The sequence below is a fragment of the Oncorhynchus kisutch genome, linkage group LG8 (assembly GCF_002021735.2).
Source record: "Oncorhynchus kisutch isolate 150728-3 linkage group LG8, Okis_V2, whole genome shotgun sequence".
NCBI classification, from domain to species: domain Eukaryota; kingdom Metazoa; phylum Chordata; class Actinopteri; order Salmoniformes; family Salmonidae; genus Oncorhynchus; species Oncorhynchus kisutch.
In genome coordinates, this window is record NC_034181.2 from 55,967,502 (window position 1) to 55,994,742 (window position 27,241).

A 27,241-nucleotide genomic window follows, 5' to 3' on the forward strand; every position below is an offset into this window, starting at 1 on the left:
ATCCCTTTGACATTACTGCTAAAATGCATGTAATATTAGTTTTTTTCAAGGAGCCTTTTTATTTAATCTCTTAAGTATTTTTTAAATAATGTAATCCCCTTTTTGTTCATAACACGATTAGTTCTACAGAGCCATGACACCAAATAATAAAGTGAAAGGCGGCAGAAGTAGTATAACTATGCCACAAGTAGCTTGGTCAAAGCTACACTTCCCTCATGTTCCCTGTTTTTTTTCTTGCTCTCAAACAGGCACACCAGATCTGTTACTCCGTCCTCTGCCTTTTCTCCTACGTGGCTGCGGTGAAGGGGAAGGAAGCAGAAGGCAAGCCCAAGCTTCTATCTCCAAGACCCCTGGCCAGCTAGTCTACAACCCCTCTAATCTACCCCCCCCGTGCCTCTCACTCTGCAACAAAGTGTAATCTCGGCCCTACTATGACATTGAGTTCTGACAATCCTTGATCCTACACACCTCTTTACTCCTCTTTGCACCCTATAAGTACATCTCCAAGAAATACCCTCTACTCTTTGCGCCTTGCGATGTAAGTAAAATTCCTATGGTGTGTGTGTGTGTGTATGTACATGTGATCCCTAGTCTGTGGCATCGTGTGTACACCCTTCCCAACCATGGTCACGTCCACTAGGCTCCTCCCATACAGGCCCAGCCTGATGTCTTGGCCGTAAGCTTGCTTGATCTTCAAGGCGACAGTTCGTTCCCCATCTCTTTCTTCTCTCGTCCTGGCCTGCTGCCAAGGTCTTATTGGTTGTTTTTAATGGGATGGAGACAGCAAGAGGGAGGGATGTGAGCCACAGCTCTGCAAGTCGATAAGAAAGCAACCAACCGCCCCGTCCACTCTCTGCGACTGTGTGATGAATATTCTATGTGGTACTACTGTAAAACTCCAGTCTGTCCAAACCGGTGAAACGTTTAAAAAGTGCTCTAGTACTGACGGTTGTCACTTTGTTAATAAATGCTACTTCTGCATGGTGCATCAAACACTGCACGTAAAAGCTTTTAAGGTTTCATTCCTTTTGATCCCAAAATATCTTGTGTGGTCCAAGATGTGTGCATCTCTTTAGCTTGCCCAGTGTTGCGAAACTACTGTAGTAGTTCTACTGTCAAATGTCTTGTCTGTGGTCCTCTGTATTGAATGTTACTGTGGAGAGAAAAAATGCTGTACATTTCAACATAAGATGTTTTGCAAAGTGTGGTTTATTCACTAGATGTGCAATACTTTACGTAGTTAGCCAGAGCCAGATCATTGTTCTGTTTTTGTTTTTTTATCTTGGCAATTCTGGCTTACACAGAGCAAAGATTGTAAAAAAGGACTTCATTGTCGTACATATTTATTGAAGTAAATAAATATGACCTATTGTTTATACTTGCGAAATCACTATTTGGAGATTCTAGAGATGTGTAAACCTACTGCTGTTATGGTTTTGTCTGTTGGAGAGGTGGGTTAAGTCTTCATGTTGTGTCTGTTGTAGTAAGATAAATCCAATCTAGTCCCATTTCAGCCCAATTGTAAGTGGTGTGTATGTGAGTGTATACATGCATTGTATTGTTTTGCCAGATAAGCAATATATGAATAATACAGCTATATGATCAGGATATTGTTTTTAATGTTTACGTGGCTTTTATTTTTTTAGAGATGAAATGCGTGTGTAAGGAACATATTGTTACAACTTCCATGAGGTAATTATTTAAGGTATTTCATTCTTGACAAAAACACTGGTGTAAATATGAGAGTAACTGGATGAGGAGTGTCAAACAGTTTGAAGACGGTAACCGAACATAAGGTATTGTTTGTTAGACTAGTTACATGAGAACATTACAAAACAGGTGTATTTGAAACCAACCAACCCAATTATTGTGCTAGCTAGCCTACTGCTGATGAGAAATTGTTGTAAATATGTGTTGGGAAAAAGTATTTATAGAACATGTACAGCTTTGGCAATATCAAAATAAAAGTTGTCAACCAAAGCCCTCCATTTTGCCACAAAGTTTGGATGAACACCAAAATGATGTAGCACATATCCAATGTGCATACATATATTTGGAAAACATAAGAATGAAATCTAGAGTAATATTTGTGAAGATTTAATGCAATACTAGCATGGTCTAAGACAATACCCTTTTTTTAAATAATCTCCTTTATAGTAAAAGCATTGCATTAATCGATCATATTTGCAGGTAAAAATAAAGCCTTTTATAGAATGTCATTCAATTCCTAATTTCACATGTATTTTTAAATACCACACAAATGACTGAAATTCCATTCTAAACATTGACAGAGAGATGGGCTTAAGTGTTAATCTTACAATATTTCCCCAATGCCAAATCAGTGTCTTGTTTGCACATAATTAAATCTGAGACGTCATTAGGAATCTAAACATGGTACTTTCAAAAGTTAGGCCTACCTTTCCACCCCAGAGTAGGCTTACCGACGCATAAAAATGTATGCTTCGACTGCTGGCTTCTGTTCTTCCATGTTTAACCCAACGAGGGACGGTCAAGTGTTTCCCTAAAAGCTGTCTGGGTTTAAACATTATTTTAACCTACAGAAAGTGAATAGCTTAATCAATTGATAGTGACAGAATGAAATGACTTCCCAAGCAAAGTCTATGTTATGTCTTCTCGGGCTAAAGAAGGTTGAATCTCAGCCTCTGAATGTCAAAGAAATGAAACAATGATATTCCCATATGCATGGAGTAATGTCTTTCCTGGGTATTGTTTGTTTCTAGAAACAAGCATAAAGCATCTCGGGCCAAGGCACTGTTAAACATCACTTTAATTTGATTCCAAATCTTAAGCGAACAAAAGTCAGTGATTTCTACCATTTTCTTTAATAAAAGGTAGGTGGGATGGCATCCCCTTTCATACCCCGTCAATTCGAGTCTTGGTTTTAACTTAACAGCCTGTCATCGACATGGAGGTTGGATATTTAAAGAGCAGGTGGAGGAACGAGCGACAAATATATGGATATAGCATTCTATTGCCTAATTTCATCTATCAAACAGGTAGACCTACCTCTTTCTTAAATAGGAAGAAATAGGTTCCAACACAAAGCCCTCTTGTTGTTAACAAAGACACATTCAAATGAAGACTGCTGAAATTAATTATGCCTACTTTCAGCACCATGAGCTGTCTATTTCTGATTGATTGTGCCGCGGCTGCAGCTTCAAGTTTCAGCAACACGATGTAAGTTACTCAAGTCTGGCTTCGTGTGAGGTCAATGACTCTGATAAATACATAATGGGTGAGAAACATTGTTGCGCTCTCCTTCTCAAACTGAACAGAACATAGGCTATGCGCAATATTTATTTTTTTACATTTGTAGAAGCCTCCTGAGAACTGTAGCCCTACACAGCACAGCCATTGGTTAGGCAGCACACAAAAACATTTTTTGATCAGCAAGAGCAGGCAGGGGCTCCAGGTTGGAATATCCATTGCGGTGTGTAACGCAGCCAAGTTGTATTTACACCATCATCAGCTATCTTAGAAACATAACTTTGCTCTGTGCTTCTCTGAGCATGCACTTCGTAGGCTATGGATCATTTGATTGAGACTACACTAAAGAGTATATGCACACTTGATATTGAGCACCCAGCGGAGAATCAGAGAAAAGGGGCGGCATCCGGCACACATCAAAATGTAGCCTAATAAGTAACTCATTCTAAAACATAGATCAATATTGAAATTACACGTTACATGACCCTCCCCCTGGACTAGATAACAAAAAAAATACTAAACCCTCCCCTTGACTGATATTGAAAAAGCAAGACCCTACCCCAATTTCCTCCAGGTAACCATTCTGTACATTTGGATTAATCCCTTAGCAGATGCTTTAATCCAAACTTGCATGTGCATACATTTTACGTATGGAGAGTTACTAAAAAAAGGATTGATTTCTGGGGCTGATACTAGTGCTATACACTATTTTTTTCTTAAGGTTAGATGGCTGAAACTGAACTATACTACTGGATACAAGAGGTAGAAAATGTCAAACTTCATCACCTCTTGTTGATATGACACCCTTAAGACATTGAGAAGTTGATGTAGTAAAGTGCTACAACATTTTGACCAGCAGAACACAGGCCGATTAGAAAAATAGCTCAATATGTTCGCTTACACAACCCTAGGAACAAAGGCACTATGGTCTACCAGCTTCATACAGTTAAAGACAGATTCTTCGTAGGTATGCTACTTATAAAGGGGAGTGTTTATCATTTAGGGAAGTGCTCAACCCTTTTCCCCCCATCTTCTTGCACTTTGCCCACATGTCACTCTGTTCAAAAGACTGGCAGCCATCTTGACCCACACACGAGTAGCGGTAGCCCGCTAGACAATTAGCCTCTGCCTCTTTTGGCCGCTCATAAATTCTGTAGATCAGGGCTCTCCAACCCTGTTCCTGGAGAGATAACCTACAGGAGGGTTTCACTCCCAGTTGCAACTAAACTGATTCATTCAGCTTATCAACGAGCTAATTATTAGAATCAGGTGCACTAGATTAGGGTTGGAGTGAAAACCTACAGGACAGTAGCTCTCCGGGAACAGGGTTGGAGGAGGCTTCGCTCTGGGGGATTGGCGGGTCTAGCTCTCTCCGTGGACAGACTTGAAGAGTATCCGCAGGCGAGACATGACTTCGTCCCAGTCCAGGTAGGCTCCCTCCAGGTGTCTCATCCGGTCTGGGTGGCTCTGAAAGCTCTTCCTCCCATGGAGCAGGCGCCAGTTGTCAAAGGTGACCAGGTCTCCTGCAGGAGAAGGTGGAGGGATATGCCGACTCAGTACTCAACCAATATTATACAGATATTTCAAGATGAAAGTTTAAACGAACAGGCTACCTCTTAAGTGCTAGTATTTCACATAAAAGATAACCAATAGTCATAGACGTCTACCATCTCTGCAATATTTTACAATACAATCCTATTCATATTGCCAACTTTTATCCAGGGAAGCTTCACTTTAACTGCTAATGTTGAAGGGGCACACTCATGCACACACTAACCAGGCTCCATCTTGTAGGTGAGCATGTTTTCTGGTCGCATCATCAGCTGGACGTAGGCCTTGAGGGAGCTGTAGAAGGCCTGGACCTGGTGCAGGGGGAGGTCCAGCACAGAGTCCCTGGTGGCATTATTGTAGTTGATCCGGACCACCCGCCCATCACTGTCAACACTGTTCAGAGAGAGGAGGAGTGCCACTGTTAGTAAGTGTGGGTGTGTGTCAACCTTTGGAAAACTATGAAAAAGATGGCATGTTGGACATCTAGATCTTGTTGCATAATAAGACTCAGCAGTTGTCAAGTGTCAGATGTACATATCTGATACAATCGTATAAATACGATCAGTAGCAGTATATATACAATTCCCACAGTGACCTTGCTCGCTCACTTAAAATCATCTTCTTTACCCATCAGTTGTAGGCTATGTTCCCTCAAAAAATGTTGGGCACTGAGCAACATTCTGTGCAACTTCCGGGGAGTGTTTATGGTGAACACTGAGGCTGTACCCGCTTTAAGTTACAGTTTTAACAGTGGCCAAGTAGGCTACTGTGGCTATTTGATCATAAATCAAAAACAATGGAGAAAAATGCATCCCATAACAGCAGCAAATGTGTGATGTACAAAGTAGGTCTACATTCCATGAGACGTTTGAAAAAAAAGGCTTGATATTAACCTGTTTAGCTACTTATCCTTCAGACAAGGAGGTGACTGAAAATGTTGTGTGATTTGATGCAAGAATCCACTGAATTCATTATTATTAGCTGACTAGCTTTTCAAAGATGGCTAGAAATGCACACATTTTGTGCTCTTGTTGGAAGCAACCACTCCCCCATTGTTGACAAAACATTAGCTATAACTGGATTAATAACTCACTAACTAGCAAAGAATATGAACAAATGTGCACAGGTGGCTACATGTAGCCCTCGCTTTGATCCCAAAACAAGCGCACAACCACTCACGCTGTAAACACAGTCCAGTTCAAAGTGAATGGCACAGATCCATATATAGCAATGCACGGGCTGATATTTATTCTGTGCAGCAGTCCAAGGGGAGCTGCGCGCCTGCTCACAGCTTAGAGTGAACATTGGTTGAAGGTTGTGTATTATACATTTATACTGCAGTTTACATTCTGAGCAGCAGATGGCGACATATCCTTCAAGCTCCTAAATCACATCCATGTAGCTTTAAGATAATCCTGAGAATGTGACTGTCTGTCTGTATTTTGGTCCATGTGCTACCTGGAGCAGTTCTAGACTGACCTCTGTCAAGTCACATTAATATGTAAGCTGAGTGATGTCTCTTATGTGTGCGAAAAACAAACCAATGCATCCATGTCTTATGTATTTTAATGGTGTGGCGCTCACTCACTCTATGATGTGGTTCTTGGACTGCACCATGAAGTCGCAGTAGTCGGACCCTGTGTCAGTGAAGTCCACCCGCAGGGAGGTGAGGGTCCTGAAGGCCTCGGGGTCTTCTCTCCTCAGTTGATCTGCCATGTGGAAGCCGTCCACCGCTTCACTCTCCCCGCCCTCGCCAGCCTGGCTCAGGCAATGCAGGAACTGCACCTGCAAACAGCCATACAGGATATTAGTACCGTTGCTAACTGCCATCCCATACAGGATACAAACATCTATATGACTCAGTTGTCTGACTGATAGTGAGAAAGGAGAGGATTAATGTAGATTTCATGAACATGATGGTGGATCCTGTCTACTCACTCCAGGTGGGTAGTGCAGTGCTGGATAGTCAGTGTGGAGACTGAGTTTGCCAGAGGTGTAGGCCACGTTGTTAGCCTGGGATTTGTCCTGCACCTGCCATGTGTGCCTGTTAAAGGAATGATAAAAGTTGAGAAAGGTCCATTATTAATGATTATCTCATCACAAAGGTGTTGAGCACTAATGACCAAGGCATTCTCTTTGGAAACATTAAAAAGGTTCGAGAGCAACAGGACATGGAAAAAGTTACTCATCATCCTACATTTCTAGTATTTTGTTAAATGGATACTGTTGAAATAGTATGTCAATTGTGACCCGATTCAGGAAACTAGGCGTATGTCGCAAGTCACGACTTCACAGGAGAGCCGTTTGAACGTACATTTTTTTTAAAATCAAAATGTGTTTTCAGACAGAAATGCCGTCTCTAACGTGAGCTTTCATGTCATCTGTAAATACGAAGAAAGTTGTTAAATTAAGAGCCTAGTTGGTTGAGCCAAAGAAAAAGTCAGGAACCTTCCCGCTAGCCATGATTGGCTGAGATAATGAGTGGGCTGGACATGCTGAGAGGTGAGTTTCAGATTGGTCTGCGGTGTAGCATCTTGTCTATAAAATTAGCTGCTCGTTATATGCAGGTAATCCTTTCTAATGCAGTTTTTTTTCTAAAGATATAACGTTAGCCATGGAGAACTGCAAATATGTTGCTACTGCTCTCAACGTCCCTGAATTTATCAGGGGCTATCGACAAAGGTCAGTGGGAAAAAGTTAAGATGGACTTCTGGAGGACGATCGTGCCATGCTGACTCTCACGGACTCTCACAATGAAGAAATCCCTGATTTAGGTAAAAACATTTTCATTGAAGAAGATTCTAGAGTCTTCTGATGACAGTGATGGCGAAGAAACGGCGATCAACAGTGTTGTTATCACGGAAGAAGAACACCGAGTTTTGAAATCAGTGGAACATAACGGGCCAAACAAGCTGTGCAAATTAAACGGAAACAACACAGGATGTCTTATGAAGGGGTTGCAGTCTGCCATGAAGCTTTCATCCATGTATATGGGTAAGAATCTAGCTACAGTTTCAGATATAATACATTTCTAATTTTGTCAGAAAGTTGTTTTCCTTGAAAGTTAAGACTTGCTGTTAGCTAGCCAGCTGGAGTTTGATGGCTGGCTTGCTAGCTAACGTTAACATTAACAACTTTAGCTATGACAATTGGTTTGTATTGCTAGTAACATTACTCTATGGATTGGGATTATAGTTCATTTTTTAGCTAGCTAACCTTAACGTAACATGTCCAAACATAAGACCCCAAGTTAAAGCTTGCTGTTAGCTGAGGCTAGATGACTGGCTGGCTTGCTAGCTAACATTCATTTATGTGTATGAATTGTGTGTAATGTTAGTGATGTTTTCTCAGAATGCCATTTCGCATTGCTAGTTATAGCCTAATGTTAGCTAGCATTGAACATATTTGGTTAACTTTAGGTAGCTATGCCAATCGGTTTGTATTGCTAGTTAAAGCTTGCTATTAGCTAGCCAGCTGACGTTACAGTCATCAGAGACTGTAAAGATCTTTGTTTCACGGAAGCACGGAAACATGGCTCACTCGAGACATGCTATCGGAGTCGGTACAGCCAGCTGGTTTCTTCACGCACCGCACCGACAGAAACAAGCATCTTTCTGGTAAGAAGAAGGGCAGGGGTGTATGCCTTATGATTAACGAGACGTGGTGTGATCATAACAACATACAGGAACTCAAGTCCTTCTGTTCACCTGACTTAGAATTGCTCACAATCAGATGCCGACCGCATTATCTACCGAGAGAATTCTCTTTGATTATAATCACAGCCGCATAACCCCCCCCCAAACAGACACATCGATGGCCCTGAACGAACTTCATTTGACTCTATGTAAACTGGAAACCACATATCCCGAGGCTGCATTTATTGTAGCTGGGGATTTTAACAAGGCTAATCTGAAAACAAGGCTCCCTAAATTCTATCAGTATATCATTTGCGCAACCAGGGCTGGCAAAACCCTAGACCATTATTATTCTAACTTCCGCGACGCATTTAAGGCCCTCCCCCGCCCTCCTTTCGGAAAAGCTGACCACGACTCCATTTAGTTGCTTACAGCCTATAGATAGAAATTAAAACAGGAAGCTCCCGCGCTCAGGTCTGTTCAAAGCTGGTATGATCAATCTGATTCCACGCCTCAAGACTGCTTCGATCACGTGGATTGGGATATGTTCCGCATTGCATCCAACAACAACATTGATGAATACGCTGATTTGGTGAACGGGTTTATTAGCAAGTGCATCAGCAATGTCGTACCCACAGCGTCTATTAAAACATTCCCCAACCAGAAACCGTGGATTGATGGCAGCATTCGCGGGAAACTGAACGCACGAACCACTGCTTCTAATCAGGGCAAGGTGAACGGAAACAGCAGCACCTCTTCAACCTCAGGAGGCTGAAGAAATTCGGCTTGTCACCAAAAACACTCAAACTTTTACAGATGCACAATTGAGAGCATCCTGTCGAGCTGTATCACCGCCTGGTACGGCAACTGCTCCGCCCATAACCGTAAGGCTCTCCAGAGGGTAGTGAGGTCTGCACAACGCATCACCGGGGGCAAACTAACTGCCCTCCAGGACACCTGCACCACCCGATGTCACAGGAAGGCCATAAAGATCAAGGACAACAAACCACCCAAGCCACTGCCTGTTCACCCCACTGTCATCCAGAAGGCGAGGTCAGTACAGGTGCATCAAAGCTGGGACCGAGAGACTGAAAAACAGCTTCTATCTCAAGGCCAGCAGACTGTTAAACAGCCATCACTAACATTGAGTGGCTGCTGAGAACATACTGACTCAACTCCAGTCACTGGAAAAATTGATGTAATAAATGTATCACTAGCCACTTTAAACAACGCCATTTCATATAATGTTTACATACCCTACATTACTCATCTCATATGTATATACTGTACTCTATACCATCTACTGCATCTTGCCATCTTGATGTAATGTATCACTAGCCACTTTAAACAATGCCACTTTATAAACTGCTCAAAAAAATAAAGGGAACACTAAAATAACACATCCTAGATCTGAATGAATGAAATATTCTTATTAAATACTTTTTTCTTTACATAGTTGAATGTGCTGACAAAATCACACAAAAATGATCAATGAAAATCAAATTTATCAACCCATGGAGGTCTGGATTTGGAGTCACACTCAAAATTAAAGTGGAAAACACTACAGGCTGATCCAACTTTGATGTAATGTCCTTAAAACAAGTCAAAATGAGGCTCAGTAGTGTGTGTGGCCTCCACTTGCCTGTATGACCTCCCTACAATGCCTGGGCATGCTCCTGATGAGGTGGCGGATGGTCTCCCGAGGGATCTCCTCCCAGACCTGGACTAAAGCATCCGCCAACTCCTGGACAGTCAATTGGATTCAGGTCTGGGGAACGGGCGGGCCAGTCCATGGCATCAATGCCTTCCTCTTGTAGGAACTGCTGACACACTCCAGCCACATGAGGTCTAGCATTGTCTTGCATTAGGAGGAACCCAGGGCCAACCGCACCAGCATATGGTCTCACAGGATCATCTCGGTACCTAATGGCAGTCAGGCTACCTCTGGCGAGCACATGGAGGGCTGTGCGGCCCCCCCAAAGAAATGCCACCCAACACCATGACTGACCCACCGCCAAACCGGTCATGCTGGATGTTGCAGGCAGCAGAACGTTCTCCACGGCGTCTCCAGACTCTGTCACATGTGCTCAGTGTGAACCTGCTTTCATCTGTGAAGAGCACAGGGCAGGGCGCCTGTGACGAATTTGCCAATCTTGGTGTTTTCTCTGGCAAATGCCAAACGTCCTGCACGGTGTTGGGCTGTAAGCACAACCCCCACCTGTGGACGTCGGGCCCTCATACCACCCTCATGGAGTCTATTTCTGACCATTTGAGCAGACACATGCACATTTGTGGCCTGCTGGAGGTCATTTTGCAGGGCTCTGGCAGTGCTCCTCCTGCTCTTCCTTGCACAAAGGCGGACGTAGCGGTTCTACTGCTGGGTTGTTACCCTCCTACGGCCTCCTCCACGTCTCCTGATGTACTGGCCTGTCTCCTGGTAGCGCCTCTATGCTCTGGACACTATGCTGACAGACACAGCAAACCTTCTTGCCACAGCTCGCATTGGATGTTCCATCCTGGATGAGCTGCACTACCTGAGCCACTTGTGTGGGTTGTAGACGGTTGTAAAGGTTTGACCCGAGTTAAACAATTTAAAGGCAAAGCTACCAAAAACAAATTGAGTGTATGTAAACTTCTGACCCACTGGGAACTTGATGAAAGTTATAAAAGCTGAAATAAATAATTTTCTCTACTATTATTCTGACATTTCACATTCTTAAAATAAAGTGGTGATCTTAACGGACCTAAGACAGGGAATTTTTACTAGGATTAAATATAAGAATTGTGAAAAACTGAGTTTAAATGTATTTGGCTAACGTGTATGTCAACTTCCGACTTCAACTGTATGTGATAAGTGCGTGTGTAACAGTATATAAAGTATGTTAATGTACTGGTGTGAAGGCACTTTGGCAGTGGTACTTAAGAAGCACTTTAAAGTATTTTTACTTTAGTATTTTTTGGTGGTATCTGTACATTACGTTACTATTTATATTTCTGGCAACTTTTACTTCACTACATTCCAAAATAAAATGTACTTTTTACTCCATTCATTGTCTCTGACATCCAAAAGTACTTGCTACATTTTGACAGGAAAATTGTCCAATTCACACACTTATCAAGAGAACATCCCTACTGCATCTGATCTGGCAGACTCACTAAACAGAACTGCTTCGTTTGTAAATTATGTCTGAGTGTTGGAGTGTGCCCCTGGCTATCTGTCAATAATTTAAAAAAACATCTGGTTTAATATAAGGAATTTGAAATGATTTATACTTTTACTCAAGTATGACAATTTTGTACTTTTTCCACCACTGGATGTGGCTGGGGGTTATAGCATTTATTTCACATCAATTTAGACTAGTGTGTCTGGGTAAGTGTCATCTAATATTTATCAAATATTTTTAGCACCTGGACACTTTGTTTACCTGGACTCTTTCCTTATTGTAGGCTACTACCACTTTTAGTCTTAATCTTTACTACACTACTCAAGGTTTAGCACATGATCTCATGTGAATCGTTAACGAGATGTGTTGGGCTGGCTTAAGAGGGTGTGAACAATGCTGAATGGGTGTAGACCAAGTATTCCCAAACGCGCAATGTCGTCATGGGTACGCAAAATAAAAATAAAAATTTGCATTAAATAAAACTTCTTCTTTTTTTTATTCCAACGGGCTATACATTTGAGTGAGGCTTTTTTCTCGTCTGAGTAGCCCATCTAGTGTTCAGCAAAATAACAACACAATGTTAAATACAGGTAGCGTAGTCAAATAATGAACATCCAATCACATTAACCATTACTCTCTCGCGGGAATTCCACTAACGGATTGTATGTAGCCAAACGTAGCTGTTGCTCATGTTGGTATCTGTACTAATGGTGCAAATGCCATGACAGGAAGACATAGTGGAGTGGTAATGCGTGTGCAAGCCATGCACTATGCAATGATATGGGCAACGACCAAGTAACGCTTTTACAACATGCAGAAGTGCACTGGTTATCAAGGGGCAAAGTATTGACTCATTTTTTTTTTTAATTGAGAGACAAGCTTAAAATTCTCTTTACTGACCATAATTTTCACTTGTCTGACCACTTGCATGATGACGAGTTTCTCACACGACTGGCCTATCTGGGTGATGTTTTTTCTCGTCTGAATAATCAATCTAGGATTACAGGGACTCTCCGCAACTATATTCAATGTGTGAAACAAAATTGAGGCTATGATTAAGAAGTTGGAGCTCTTCTCTGTCTGCATTAACAAGGACAACACACAGGTCTTTCCATCAATTGTATGATTTTTTTGTGTGCAAATAAACTCAAGCTTATGGACAATGTCAAATGTGATATAGCGAAGCACCTGAGTGAGTTGGGTGCGCAATTACTCAGGTACTTTCCCAAAATGGATGACACAAACAACTGGATTCGTTATCCCTTTCATGCCCTGCCTCCAGTCCACTTACCGATATCTGAACAAGAGAGCATCATCGAAATTGCAACAAGCGGTTCTGTGAAAATTGAATTTAATCAAAGCCACTGCCAGATTTCTGGATTGGGCTGCGCTCAGAGTTTATTGCCTTGGCAAATAAGTGTTAAGACACTGATTCCCTTTGCAACCAGGTACCTATGTGAGAGTGGATTCTCGGCCCTCACTAGCATGAAAACGAAATACAGGCACAGACCGACCGTGTGTGGAAAATGATTTAAAACTGAGACTCTTCAATACAACCCAACATTGCAGAGTTATGTGCATCCTTTCAAGCACACCCTTCTCATTAACCTGTGGTGAGTTATTCACAAGGTTTTATATGTAAGATGGTGAAATAAAAAGCAAAATTATTGATTATTATTATATTATTATTTGTGCATTGGTCCTATAAGAGCTCTTTGTCACTTCCCACAAGCCGGGTTGTGACAAAAACTCACACTCATTCTTATGTTTAATAAATGTATTGTATAGTGTGTGTGTGGCAGGCTTACAATGATGGCAAAAAAACAAGATTTGAGAGTGTGCTGACCCTGGTGCTAGAGGGGGTATGCAGCTGGAGGTTGAATGTTTGAAGGGGTACGGGACTATAAAAAGTTTGGGAACTACTGGTGTAGACAAAGGAGAGCTCTCCAGTAGGTACCAAAACATTCAAAAGGCCCTTTTCTCAAAAGTGAGTGTATCAACTTTCAAAGCAGAATTACTTTCCCATTGTTCCTCAAAAATGCTGTGTATGATATACCATTTTGTTGCACCGAGTCTCTACTTTTATCCAATGTAAAAAAAATTAAAAATGTAAAATGTTGCTTCATAAGACCGAATCCAGGTGATGAATAACAATTATACTAAGTCTCTTCTTTGCTCTTGGCATGGAGTCTCTGTGCTCAAATATATGCAAATAGGTGCCCTGGAATTTTGTTGTGTCTCTTGGGTTGTTATTTGTGGAAGACATAAATACTGCAGCTTCTTTTTTTAAATAAACAAAAACTGCAGCTTCTTTAATGACATGTCTCTTGCTTTGGTTCGCAGCTGTTAGCTTCCACCAACCTGGGCTTAACTGCTGGCTGTGGGATGCTTGTTGTTCCAACCTCAGCTTTGATTATTGGCCAACGTGCAATCATTGGAAAACTAACTGGATGATCTACAATTAAGACTATCCTACCAACGGGACATTGAAAACTGTAATATCTTGTGTTTCACCGAGACGTGGCTGAACGACGACACGGATAATATAGAGCTGGCTGGCTTCTCTGTGCATCGGCAGAACAGAGCAGCTACGTCTGGTAAGACGAGGGGCGGGGGTGTGTGTCTATTTGTCAATAACTGCTGGTGTGCGATGTCTAATATTAACGAAGTCTCGAGGTATTGCTCGCCTGAGGTAGAATACCTCCTGATAAGCTGTAGACCACACTATCTACTTTCTCATCTATATTATTCGTAGCCATCTATTTACCACCACAAACCGATGCTAGCACTAAGGCTTCACTCAACGAGCTGTATAAGGCCATAAGCAAACAAGAAAATGCTGTATTAAATCTGTTTTACCTCATTTCTACCAGCATGTCACATGTGCAACCAAAGACAAAAAAACAACAACTCTGGACAACCTTTACTCCACACACAGAGATGCATACAAAGCTCTCCCTCGCCCTTCAGTTGGCAAATCTGACCATAATTCTATCCTCCTGATTCCTGCTTACATGCAAAAACTAAAGCAGGAAGTACCAATGACTCGCTCAATACGGAAGTGGTCAGATGACGCGGATGCTACACTACAGGACTGTTTTGCTAGCACAGACTGGAATATGTTCCGGGATTCATCCAATGGCATTGAGGAGTACACCACCTCAGTCACCGGTCTTACTACACCGGCTCTGACGCTCATCGGATGTGGCAGGGCTTGAAAAATATTACGGATTACAAAAGGAAACCCAAGTTCAAGAAATAGTTAAAGGCTTATAAGTAAGCATTTAATGGTAAGGTTGTATTCGGCGCTTGTGAAAAATACAATTTGATACCTCGGGCTTAACGTCCCCTGGATGAATTTTGGACTGGCCTCACCGTCTTTGTCCCTGTGCAAGCATTACTGAACTAGAACAGTCCAAGTTGAGATGGATTGAGGACTTACCTACCAAAACTCAATTAGCTTGCATGTCCATAAAACTTCTGGTTGATCCAGACTGAAGGCAACAATAGTAAGTGTAGCGTTCAGTCTGGTTTTACCAGGCTGCCCATGTTATCCTCAGTATACAAAGGAGCGGATAGCTGAGAGTAGCAATGGTTTCTATAATTAGGATGTTTAGAAAAAAATCTGACATGATGGCAAAGTTCAACAAACGCACCCTAGTAAATCTACTGCGATGGAAATATAAAGCTGTGTGGAAAATGCAGAGCTTTTAGAAATGATATCACCGTGGTTAGGTTTAAGAGTATATGACGCTAATAAGGTCAGAGGGCATGGTTTCTCACCCATAGAACGTCAGTCGGAGGTATCCGATCCTCTGGCTGAGTCGGGCCACCTGACCCTGCTCCACCGGCGCACCCTTCAGGTAGACAATGCCCACGCGGCGTAGAGCCAGCAGCCAGGCCAGGGCGGCCTTGTCGTCGTGGAGGACCTCCTCGAAGTTGGCCGTGGGGATCCGCAGCTCTGAGTCCCAGTACGTACGCTCTGAGAGAGCCAAGGAGATAGATGCACTTCATTAAAGTATTGTATCATCCTGTATGGTCTGTATCATACCGTCCTGTATCGTATCAGTTTCTCAAAGTTCCCAGGTTTTTCAGAAATTCCAGATGGAGTCTCCCCAGAATCACAAGGGAATACGCTGGGAGGGAATCCTTCAACTGAAAATCCTTGAAGCAGGATTTCTGAAAAACCTGGTAAAGTTCAGGAATTTTGCAACGTCAGAATTTGCAATGCATAGAGAGTGCAACTTTAACTCTAGAGATACAAATTTCAGCCATTTTCTACCAATATTGACAAATGACAGTTTCTGCTCTGTGCAGTGATTGAACTGCCTGGGGTGCAGGTCGGGGACAGAATAGAATGTCCTGGTTTGATTGCCTTGGTTTCAGGACAGCTCAGGTTGTCATAACCATATGGACAGACATCACAGCCTGTCAATGAACAATGGACTCTAACGACAATATGTGTAATGCTCCCGGCCACAGTCTGTACTGTCTGTATGTAATGTGTCTGTGTGTCCATGAAACGTTTCCTCCAAGGGATAGGAGGGAGGGAGGCCAGCTCGCTATGGTTGAATACTCTGTGAGGAGGAAAGGGAAGGGGGAGAAAGGGGTGAGAAGAGTGCATGTCTTGACTGACAGCAGTGGAAAAAGCCTCCCACTGCTTCGCTTTGCACCAAGCTGGCTCCAGCCCTTTTTCCATAGAGTGTCTCTCCAGTGGCATGAGCTCAGTTAGTGTGTGTGGCTGTGTTAGTGTGTTAGTGTTAGGGGGGGGGGTACAACAAACCTCTTCAGTAGCAATTCATCAGGATTAAGTGGGGAAAAAATCCAAGTCAGATGTCAGAAAGCTCGACTTTGCAGCTTTGCTGTGAGTACAGCTATGGTAACACATGGAGTCTCTACGTGTCTAGGGGCTTTGCAGGAATATGCTGCAGCTTGATTGTCACTCTGGGAGATGATCCTGATCCTTTTCACCTGCAACAGTGAGTCGTCGAGATACATTGATTTCTTTCACTGATACTGAGGACTTAACCCACAGCAGGTTTTTACCTCTCCTTTCACGCCGTCATCTCCCAAACAACTCTCTGTCAAAAAGTCAAGAACCCCCCCCCCAATCCAAACTCTGTAAATGAAGAGGGTTGAACAATTTTGGGAGGGGAAATAAGATCTTTATTAAAGGCTGGCTATTCTTGAGGGTCACCGACAAAAAGAGAAGGTTGAAGTATGAGGAACTTCTAGAATAAAGGCTAATTCCTTCCAATGTTACAAGTAGTTCCATGAAATCAGACTAGCCCATAGGCACCATTTGACCAGCCGGTATGTATCTGCACACAAAGGGGGACATAAAGTTCTTGGCTAGAGGCAGAACGGTGCTTCAGGGACAGCCCTGAGGTTCTGGATATCACACATGACAGAGTAAGCCATAACAGCAGAGGTAAAAGCATGTCGTATCGAATTAGGAGTTTTGAACAAACCGATTTCAATCCTTGAGGGCCAAGAAAAATGTAGAGAGCGAGAGTAAGGAGAGAGGAAAAAATAGGAAGGGAGAGACACATGGAGACAGAGAAAAAAGCGAGAGAAAATGGAGAGTGGAAAGGAGCATAGAGAGAGTCCGAGCAGAGAGCGCTCTAAACCCGGGTAGGCCCTTTAGTGGGTGATGGATGGGATAAGAGAGCGGCTGGCTGGGCAGTGGGCCCGGGCCGGAAGGGTTCCGATGGTGCAGGGCCCAGAATGTTCTGCTTGGTTATTGGTGTGTAATGCTCGACACAATTCTCACCAAGCGCAAAAATCGCTGCTCTGATTTCCTGGAACGTGTAGCGTTAGTCCACCAAGCCAATCAGCGATTAGTCTCTCTGACTCTTGCATAGTTTCCAGCCGTGTTTAACAGAGATATAATGTCAGGCTGTGTGTGTTTGCTTGAGAGAGAGCTAGTGCCTGTCCTAGTACGTATGTGTCGAAGAACGCAGGAGTTTTAAATGTGACACTGTTATGCTTGTGTATGTACGTGTTATCTGTCTGTCTGATGGGAGTGTGTATTTGTAATTCCTTTCCTCCCTTCCGTTGGTCTGCTGTGGCTTTTCCAGACGAGGAACTCCTTCTCTCTCGTTGTGGAGTTCCCCAAAAAGCTGCTCTGTGTGTAAGCGTGGTCTTTCACAATTCAATTACACTAGATCAACTTCCTCACAAGGTCAACTGTGGAGTTCAGTTCTTTTCGACTGGAGGTATTTAGACGCCGTATTGTATGGTGGTAAAGGCCTTCACAAACATGGTGGCATTCATCAGTGCTTTCATTGCAAAGGGGGCTGATGCCAGTGAGTGTGCCCACTACAATTATCAGGACAAGCCTGCAGCTGTACTGAAACTTTAGATGAATGGAATTGGGTGTTATAATCAGCCAGAGAAATGTTACCTAGTTGAATACGGAGGTTTCCCGCAAAATAACTACAATCCCGTATCCAATTATGTGAGAAGTGAAGTCGCATAAACACACAGCCACAGACACACACACACACACGCACGCACGCACGCAGGCAGGTCGCTACATTGTAGCTGTTGAAGTCCCATTTACAAAGAGCCTGTGTCTTAAACTGACGTGGCACAGCTAGTCCTTCTCTGGAGAATGCTTCCCACCCTCCATCCAATACAACAAACTAACCTTTCTCTGTTTAATGGAGAAACCTGCACAACAGAACCACCTCTGCCTTTTCAGCTTTAATAAGGAGTCTTGTGACCAATTCCAAACCGACCCCCTAATCCCTACCTCGACCCCATAGTGCTTTTTATAGATCTGGAAGACTTGGATAGGAGTCCGAAATAATAGCTTTCCCCTCTTGTTATAGCTCGACCTAACCCTCAGATGGACTGGATGGAATTTCCCCAGGTTGCTTACACCTATTCAATCCATTCAGATCTTTAATATCCTTATCACTCTCCTGAGCAGTAAAGCTGAACTGAGCTGTGCTGTGCTGTGCTGGCCTGGTTACACATCCACCGAAACATACCATACGCATCCAAGTGTGTGTGTCTGTGTTTGTGTATGTCTGTGCGTGTGTGGCGCTGTGTGTGTGTGTGTGTGCGCATGTGCTCAGTGGGAGAGATTCATCTTCTTGATCGACAAATCAGTGTGTGTACATGGAAATGGTGAGGTTTGGGGGAAATATGTGTGTTTTTCCATTGATGCACCGGTACAGCTATGTTTTTAGGAGCCTTGTTTTTTTTCTTCAAACTGATGTGTTCTCACGTATCGGCCACAAGAGCCCGTAGGTTCAGAGGGAGTCTAAATTCATACCAGATGAGTCAAGGAAGACACAGACTCCCATTAAGTCAAAGGAAAGACATATCAGCTGCTGTTTGGATGAGCAGGAACCAATCAAGTCCCATTAGGACTAACTGAGGCCAATTTGGGGTTGAGCTGATGAGAGTACTTTAGACAGCAAACCTAGTGAATGCAATATCTATGCCGTTAAGTAACTATTTTTTTTAAATATTCATACTTGTGTTCATCTCTAAGCCAAGCTAGTTATCAATTAGGTCTTCATTAAAAAGTGAGAAAGAATTCTATCCTATTTTATTACGATTTACAAACATGGCTTGCTTGCTAAAACTACATCAGATCAGAATGTTCCATTCCTTGGTGGCCAAACAGGGACAGTCTTAAATATCTATCTCATTATACCACTAACAACTGGCCCAGAGTCAGATTAGGCCTGTTCATCTCATGAAAGGATGCTTTAAACTGATGCATGGCGAGTTAATCCAAAATCTGCACCGCAGGGAAGAGAGTGACTCAGTAGGCACTATGGTAGTGACCAAGCAGACCGTGAGTAAAGGTGTTGACACATTTCAAATCAAATCTTATGCCACATGCGCCGAATACAACCTTACAGTGAAATGCTTACTTACAAGCCCTTAACCAACAATGCAGTTAAGAAAAATAAGTGTTAAGTAAAAAATAATTAAAGAGCAGCAGTAAAATAACAATAGCGAGGGTACATACAGGAGGTACCAGTACAGAGTCCATGTGCGAGGGCACCAGTTAGTCGAGGTAATTGAGGTAATATGTACATACAGTGCCTTGCGAAAGTATTCGGCCCCCTTGAACTTTGCGACCTTTTGCCACATTTCAGGCTTCAAACATAAAGATATAAAACTGTATTTTTTTGTGATGAATCAACAACAAGTGGGACACAATCATGAAGTGGAACAACATTTATTGGATATTTCAAACTTTTTTAACAAATCAAAAACGGAAAAATTGGGCGTGCAAAATTATTCAGCCCCTTTACTTTCAGTGCAGCAAACTCTCTCCAGAAGTTCAGTGAGGATCTCTGAATGATCCAATGTTGACCTAAATGACTAATGATGATAAATACAATCCACCTGTGTGTAATCAAGTCTCCGTATAAATGCACCTGCACTGTGATAGTCTCAGAGGTCCGTTAAAAGCGCAGAGAGCATCATGAAGAACAAGGAACACACCAGGCAGGTCCGACATACTGTTGTGAAGAAGTTTAAAGCCGGATTTGGATACAAAAACATTTCCCAAGCTTTAAACATCCCAAGGAGCACTGTGCAAGCGATAATATTGAAATGGAAGGAGTATCAGACCACTGCAAATCTACCAAGACCTGGCCGTCCCTCTAAACTTTCAGCTCATACAAGGAGAAGACTGGTCAGAGATGCAGCCAAGAGGCCCATGATCACTCTGGATGAACTGCAGAGATCTACAGCTGAGGTGGGAGACTCTGTCCATAGGACAACAATCAGTCGTATATTGCACAAATCTGGCCTTTATGGAAGAGTGGCAAGAAGAAAGCCATTTCTTAAAGATATCCATAAAAAGTGTTGTTTAAAGTTTGCCACAAGCCACCTGGGAGACACACCAAACATGTGGAAGAAGGTGCTCTGGTCAGATGAAACCAAAATGGAACTTTTTGGCAACAATGCAAAACGTTATGTTTGGCGTAAAAGCAACACAGCTCATCACCCTGAATACACCATCCCCACTGTCAAACATGGTGGTGGCAGCATCATGGTTTGGGTCGCAAAGTTCACGGGGACCGAATACTTTCGCAAGGCACTGTAAGTGAGGTCAGAACCAGAGCTGGGTTTAAAATAGTACTTGAAATGATTTAAATACTAGTGCAAACCCCACTCGCCTGGCACTTGAGGCAGGCTCGAAAATGCCCAATAGCTTACTATTTAAATCCAAGACTGGTCAGAACAAGGTCCCCTCAGTTGCATGGGGTGGATAAACAACAGGGCAAATTGGTTCGACGAGTTGAGTTTGGCTTAAAAACGGTGTCTCTAAACATCCACTTCCATTCAGCTTCCCTTTAATTAGTATTCCATATGGCAGAGGAGGGGGGGGTTGAACATGACTGCACACAGACTCCACACCTTGCCGAAGGTCTCAAGTTATTAAGCCATTTCACATACGGCCACTGCATACCTCAGTGATGTAGTCTGGTCTACATGTGTGAAAGCGACATCCTCTGGGCTAGAGATTGACAGGCTGCACACTTTCACAGCAGCAGCAGCGTCTGGGGAACCCCATATAATTAGAAATGATTGGAGGCATGTGGTCCATTTCCATGCTGTGTAAATAAATGAAATATAAATGTTTTTAGTTTTTTAAAGTAAATGCTTAGGGGGAAACTCCTAATTCCTACAAACACCAAAAGGCAAAAAACAAGTGAGGGGTGATTCAGTCTGAGTAACACCCCCACAGCTCATATTATCATATTAACCTCGGCATCTCCCGCGTGTGCTACACTTTGACAATCTTACCGGCCTTCTGGGGAAAAAGGAAAACATACAGATATTCCAAACTAGGTCTGTCTGTGAGTGAAATAGAGAGTGAGTTAGAGAGAGAGAGAGTGAAATAGAGAGAGAGAGAGAGAGAGCGAGAGAGAAGAAAAAAAAGAGAGCGGGGCCTATAGGGAGCTAGGTAAGGATGTGAACAAAACTTGAGTAACAAAACTTCCAGATGTGAACATTGTTTCACCATCCATCCATCTAAAAGCGTAAACTTTTCCAGGGTTTTTGGCAGGAGGAATTTCAGACCAGACCTCAGGAGGATATAATTAAACCCAGAGACAAGGGGGCTGGTGCGCGTGTGTGTGTGTGTGAGAGACAGAGCCAGACAGAACATGAGCTAAACTCTGTCTGGTAGGAGCACTCCTGGTGCTGAGCTAGCAACAGTTGAAGAACAAATACCCTGCACTTACAAAGTGTGTGTGTGTGGGGGGGGGGGGGGGGGGGGGGGCCTCTTACACAGGTACTAAAGGAGAGAAGGAAGGGGGAGTGGGAAGGTTGCTATACACACACACTGTCTTTAAATCACTCTAGAGTGGAAACAAAGCAGGAGCCACTGAAACCTGTGGTTCCTTCAGGACCACGTGTGGAAACACCATCTAGTCTCTCCTCAGTTGAAGTGCAGCTCCAGCCTTCATTTCACCTTCATTACTGCCTTGCCCACTGCTCTTTCCACGACATACAGTAGACTGACCAGGTGAATGCGATGATCCATTATTGATGTCACTTGTTAAATCCACTTCAATCAATGAAGGGGAGGAGACGGGTTAAAGAAGGATTTTTAATTACGACACGGCGTGTGGTGCATGAAATGTATTCTTGGATGTTACACATATTCAGGTTTAACAGTCTGTGCTCAACACTAACCAGCTGGCCATTTAAATACTGATATACAGTAAATGCGCTTATTGGTATCAATAATGTTTTTCTAAAGTACTTGTGGCCTGTAGCATAAGTTGTTTTAAAGAACTGAAAATGCAGTTAGTGTGGCACAAAGAAAATGTCAATCAAAAAGTAACATTGGAATTTGCACAACAGGATGCTTGATTTAAGTACTGTATGAAGGCACAGAATCTTACTTTTTTTCAGATCTTACTGGGTCTTCAGAGCACTGTAGCAGTCAGCTACTGTTAGACTAGCCAAAATAGAATGGACACTGTCAGCATGGGTGAATTGGCGTGTGTGTGTGTGTGTGTGTGTGTGTACTGTAGCAGTGAATTTCAATAAACACAGACACATGCTTAACACAAACTAAGAGCTATTAAACTATGTATGCCCTCCCAGTTTGGGATTGGATCAAATTCAATAATTATATATATTTTTTAATGATTTATCCTGATTTATTCCAGAATATCTACTTTCAGCGACAGTGGGGAAATTGCCATACAGCAGTTCTTGGCATAATCGTCTTACCGTTTAGGAAGAGCTCCTCTTGTAGAGCTTGTCTGGCAGCAGGAGAGAAGCACCGTTTCCTCAGCCATTCTGGGTCAAACTCGCTGGTGTGCTGGTCCGGCCACACTATGGATACCTGAGGACAACAACAGAGGTTGGTTAAGGGTTTGCGTGAGAATCCCAAACCTTTCCCAAAGGCAGCTCACACTAGTGTAGCACATGGGGATGTGTGAAACTTGCTCCTTAGCCTGAAGTGTCCCCACTTGCACCTCTCTCAAATGATGTGCACAAATTTGTTTACATCCCTATTAGTGAGCATTTCTCCTTTGCCAAGATAATCCGTCCACCTGACAGGTGTGGCATTGAAGCTGATTAAACAGCATGATCATTACACAGGTGCACCTTGGGGACAATAAAAGGCCACTCTAAAATGTGCAGTTTTGTCAGAGAATATAATGTTAATTTCTCGATCATACCACACTCCAACGTCGTTTTAGAGAATTTGGCAGTACGTCCAACCGGCCTCACAACCGCAAACCACATGTGGCGCTGTGTGGGCGAGAGGTTTACTGATGTCGTCGTTGTGAACCCGAGTGCCCCATGGTTGCAGTGGGGTTATAGTATGGGCAGGCATAAGCTACGGACAATGAACACGATTGCATTTTATCAATGGCAATTTGAATTGTGACGCGATTCTGAGGCCCATTGTCGTGCCATTCATCCGCTGCCATTACCTCATGTTTCAGAATGATAATGCATGGACCGATGCCACAAGGATCTGTACACAATTCCTGGAAGTTGAAAATGTCCCAGTTCTTCCATGGCCTGCATACTTACCAGACATGTCACCCATTGAACATGTTTGAGATGCTCTGGATCACGTGTACGACAGCGTGTGCCGCGAATATCCAGCAACTTTGTACAGCCATTGGGAGTGGGACAACATTCCACAATCAACAGCCTGATCAACTCTATGAGAAGGAGATGTGTCACGCTGCATGAGGCAAATGGTGGTCACATCAGATACTGACTGGTTTTCCTATCCACGCACTTACCTTTTTTTTAAGGTATCTGTGACCAACAGAATCATATCTACAGTACCAGTCAAAGGTTTGGACACACATTCTCATTCCAGGGTTTTTCTTTATTTTCTACATTGTAGAATAATAGTGACTACATCAAAACTATGAAATAACACACATGGAATCATGTAGTAACCAAAAAAATAATAATAATATATATTTTATCCTGTTGAAAAACAAATGATAGTCCCACTAAGCACAAACCAGATGGGATGACATATCGCTGCATAATCCTGTGGTAGCCATGCTGGTTAAGTGCGCCTTGAATTCTAAATAAAAATCACTGACAGTGTCACCAGCAAAGCACCCCCACGCCACCATACTTCACGGTGGGGACCTCACATGCGGAGGTCATCCGTTCACCTACTCTGCGTCTCACAAAGACAAATTTGAACTCATCAGACCAAAGGGCAGATTTCCACCGGTCTAATGTCCATGGCTCGTGTTTCTTCCGGTCTAATGTCCATGGCTCGTGTTTCTTGGCCCTTGGCAAGTCTCTTCTTCTTATTGGTTTCCTTTAGTAGTGGTTTATTTGCAGCAATTAGACCATGAAGGCCTGATTCACGCAGTCTCCTCTGAACAGTTGATGTGTCTGTTACTTGAACTCTGTGGAGCATTTATTTGGGCTGCAATTTCTGAGTCTGGTAACTTGAATTAACTTATCCTCTGCAGCAGAGGTAACTCTGGGTCTTCCTTTCCTGTGGGGGTCCTGATGAAAGACAGTTTCATCATAGCGCTTTATGATTTTTGAGAATGCACTTGAAGAAACTTTCAAAGTTCTTGAACTTTTCCAGATTGACAGACCTTCATGTCTTAAAGTAATGATGGACTGTTATTTCTCTTTGCTTATTTGAGCTATTCTTGCCATAATATGGACTTGGTCTTTTACCAAATAGGGCTATCTTCTGTATACCACCACTACTTCATCACAACACAACAGATTGGCTCAAAAGCATTAAGGAAAGAAATTCCACAAATTTACAGGTGTGCCTTGTTAAAAGTTAAGTTAATTTAAATGGATTCCAGGTGACTACCTCATGAAGCTGGTTGAGAGAATGCCAAGAGTGTGCAAAGCTGTCATAAAGGCAAAGGGTGGCTACTTTGAAGAATCTCAAATATAAAATGTATTTTGTATAACACTTTGTTGGTTACTACATGATTCCTTATGTGTTATTTCATAGTTCGTGTTAGGGTTTGGTCAGGGTAGGCCGTCATTGCCTAGTTAAATAAAAAATAAAAATCTGAACTGTAAATCTTTGAAATTGTTGCATTTATATTTTTGTTCAGTATAAATTAACTTAAGTGGAGTAGGATGAGTGCCATTAGATTGACATGGATATAAGGTCTGTTTTACATTTCACTCCTTATGGTTAATTGAGGAAAGATAAGTTCATCCAAGATATGTTACCTTGTTGTTGTCAGTGACCTGCACCCGGTCGACCCCAGTGTGGATGTCCAGCTGGGAGAGCAGCAAGCTGCGAGCCTGGGCTGACTGCAGGGTACACAGTGGGCATTGACAGTTGTCCCTAAGCCATGTGTACGGGTACAGGCTCTGTCCGCTGCCCTCCCACTCAACCTCCAGCAGCCTTTCCTGCTCCAGGGCCCGGACCTGCCTCACCCCAGGGCTGTCCCCCAGAGCGTTGGAAGGGAGCGGGGAGGGTGCCTGGGTCCCGTGCCCACGGAGCTGCCTCCAGGTCAGGTGAAGAGAAGGAGATGAGGAGATGGCAGCTGCCCAACCAGGCCTACCCCCAGTCCTCAAGGTATGGCAGGCCAAGACGGAGCTTCGCTTGAGCATGGTCGGCAGGGTACATCGTGCTATAGTGGTCGTCCACATTCTCGAACCGGGACCTCCGGATGAGAGCAGAAGGGTTATTGGAAAGGACAGTACACACTGGGATCCAAGTCATCATAAATATTCCAACGGTTAATAAGAGTACAGGTCAAGACACATGTAGGCATGTATTACTTGTTTTTTCACTTTTGAAGTTATTTTTGAATTATTGTTTTAAATGTATTGTATTATCTAGGCATATTTCACCATAAATAGAATTGAGATGTTTAAAAAAAAGTTCAATTTAAAATAGGCTAGTTTGAGGCAAAAGGTGTAATAATACTAAATGCACCTTGCTACCACACTGATGAGGAGAACAGGACCTTACAATTTTTTGTATCCAAAATTGCTTTCATTTGCTATTTACAAGCGCGGCAACATTGGCTTGTCCCTAGACACCACAGCCAAAGTCAAAAACCCGGACCATTTCTACAATGTATCTTCTTAAATGTGATTTTAAACATTACCCTAACCTTAAAAACACAATGCTAACAACAACAAAAAACGTGCTTTTTACGATATAGACCGTTTTTGACGTTGTGGCTGTGCTATCTAGTGGATACCACAACATTGCGCGATACAATTGTTGTTGTAGTTGTTATAATACTGTTCTGTGATACTTTGCATGTTTCCGCTTTGGAAACTAGGTGAAAGGTCAATACATGGGCAAGCGTCCCGGAAGCAGCTCGCACCACAGACTTTGAAAAAAGGCTAATATATATAATATATCGCCTTATTTTTTTGTTATTCCGTACTTTGAGAAACCTTACAAACTATATATATATATTTTAAACAATTTGTACTTATGAGAGTCTGAACTACTAGGCTAGGTTTACTGTAGCTATCTGCCCAAGCTAGCTCTCATTCTACTACTAGCTAACGTTACCTTAGCCAGCTACTATTACCATTTAATTTAGCCTCCAATGACAAAATTGTTGACATTGGACGCTCGCTTGCTGATATTAATTGAATGATTTACGAAAATCCAGTGTTTTTAGCGAGCTAGCTAGCATATATCCCATACATTTACGTGGAGACAGCGAGCTAACGTTACTGTTTAACTTAAACGTTACCTTGCTTTCACTACGCAGCCAGACATTCCAGTGACAACACATGCTATAGTTACCGGCAACATTACAATATGTAGTATCTAAAAAAAAAAATATGAAAAATGGATGTACCTGTATTATTTTGGTGGGCTTCTAAACTTTTGAATGTTCTTTGTCAACGAAGCGTCTATCAAAATTGCAGTGCCGACTGTCAAACTAGGGGAAAGGTTAGCACGTGGGTGAATGACATAACCACTGTCGTGGAGGCATCAGAGATTTTGAGTCAGTTAACTTTGCTGACATGACATCAACAGACCAGAGTTATCGTGTCCCAATATCAAGGTTGGGAATTTAGGAAGTCGATCACAATTACAATAGCTATTAATCATTCTCCCACTCGGTTTGCATATTACAGAATATTGCAGAGTAATCTCTTACCTCAGCTCTTCAGTTGTGTCAGTTTGGACTTGTCCAGTGTAGTTGGTCAGTAACCGGT

General features: G+C 42.7%; 2 protein-coding genes across 31 annotated transcripts in view; one reads left to right on the top strand and one right to left on the bottom strand.

The window, feature by feature from the left end:
* Positions 1 to 1,745, top strand: part of LOC109895542 (MAP kinase-activating death domain protein) — a 74,831-nt gene extending 73,086 nt beyond the window's left edge. For 27 of the 30 annotated variants that reach the window (XM_031830625.1, XM_031830630.1, XM_031830640.1 and 24 more), the window contains one exon: positions 249 to 1,608. In XM_031830625.1, the coding sequence (XP_031686485.1) occupies positions 249 to 362 (114 nt within the window). In that variant the 3' untranslated portion in view covers positions 363 to 1,608. Of the gene's footprint in view, positions 1 to 248 lie in introns of all 30 variants that reach the window. The other 3 variants (XM_031830645.1, XM_031830637.1, XM_031830643.1) reach the window with 2 other exon arrangements.
* Positions 1,600 to 27,009, bottom strand: LOC109895543 (gamma-butyrobetaine dioxygenase-like). The gene is made up of 8 exons (XM_020489305.2): positions 26,878 to 27,009; positions 25,274 to 25,713; positions 22,805 to 22,919; positions 15,362 to 15,560; positions 6,718 to 6,823; positions 6,368 to 6,564; positions 5,006 to 5,172; positions 1,600 to 4,751 (listed from the first exon to the last, which is right to left on the bottom strand). Exons 2-8 carry the CDS (start codon positions 25,697 to 25,699, stop codon positions 4,591 to 4,593), a joined length of 1,371 nt encoding a protein of 456 aa, XP_020344894.1. The 5' UTR covers positions 25,700 to 25,713; positions 26,878 to 27,009; the 3' UTR covers positions 1,600 to 4,590.
* Between the last annotated feature and the right edge of the window lie 232 nt (positions 27,010 to 27,241).

Bases quoted from the DNA above. Each gene is read 5' to 3' on its own strand.
- LOC109895543 (XM_020489305.2), bottom strand. From the start codon at position 25,699: ATGTGGACGACCACTATAGCACGATGTACCCTGCCGACCATGCTCAAG. The intron at 15,561-22,804 runs GTAAGACGATTA...TGGCTCTCTCAG, and splicing joins AGAGGAGCTCTTCCTAAACG to AGCGTACGTACTGGGACTCA. The intron at 6,824-15,361 runs GTGAGAAACCAT...TTCCTTTAACAG, and splicing joins CTCCGACTGACGTTCTATGG to GCACACATGGCAGGTGCAGG.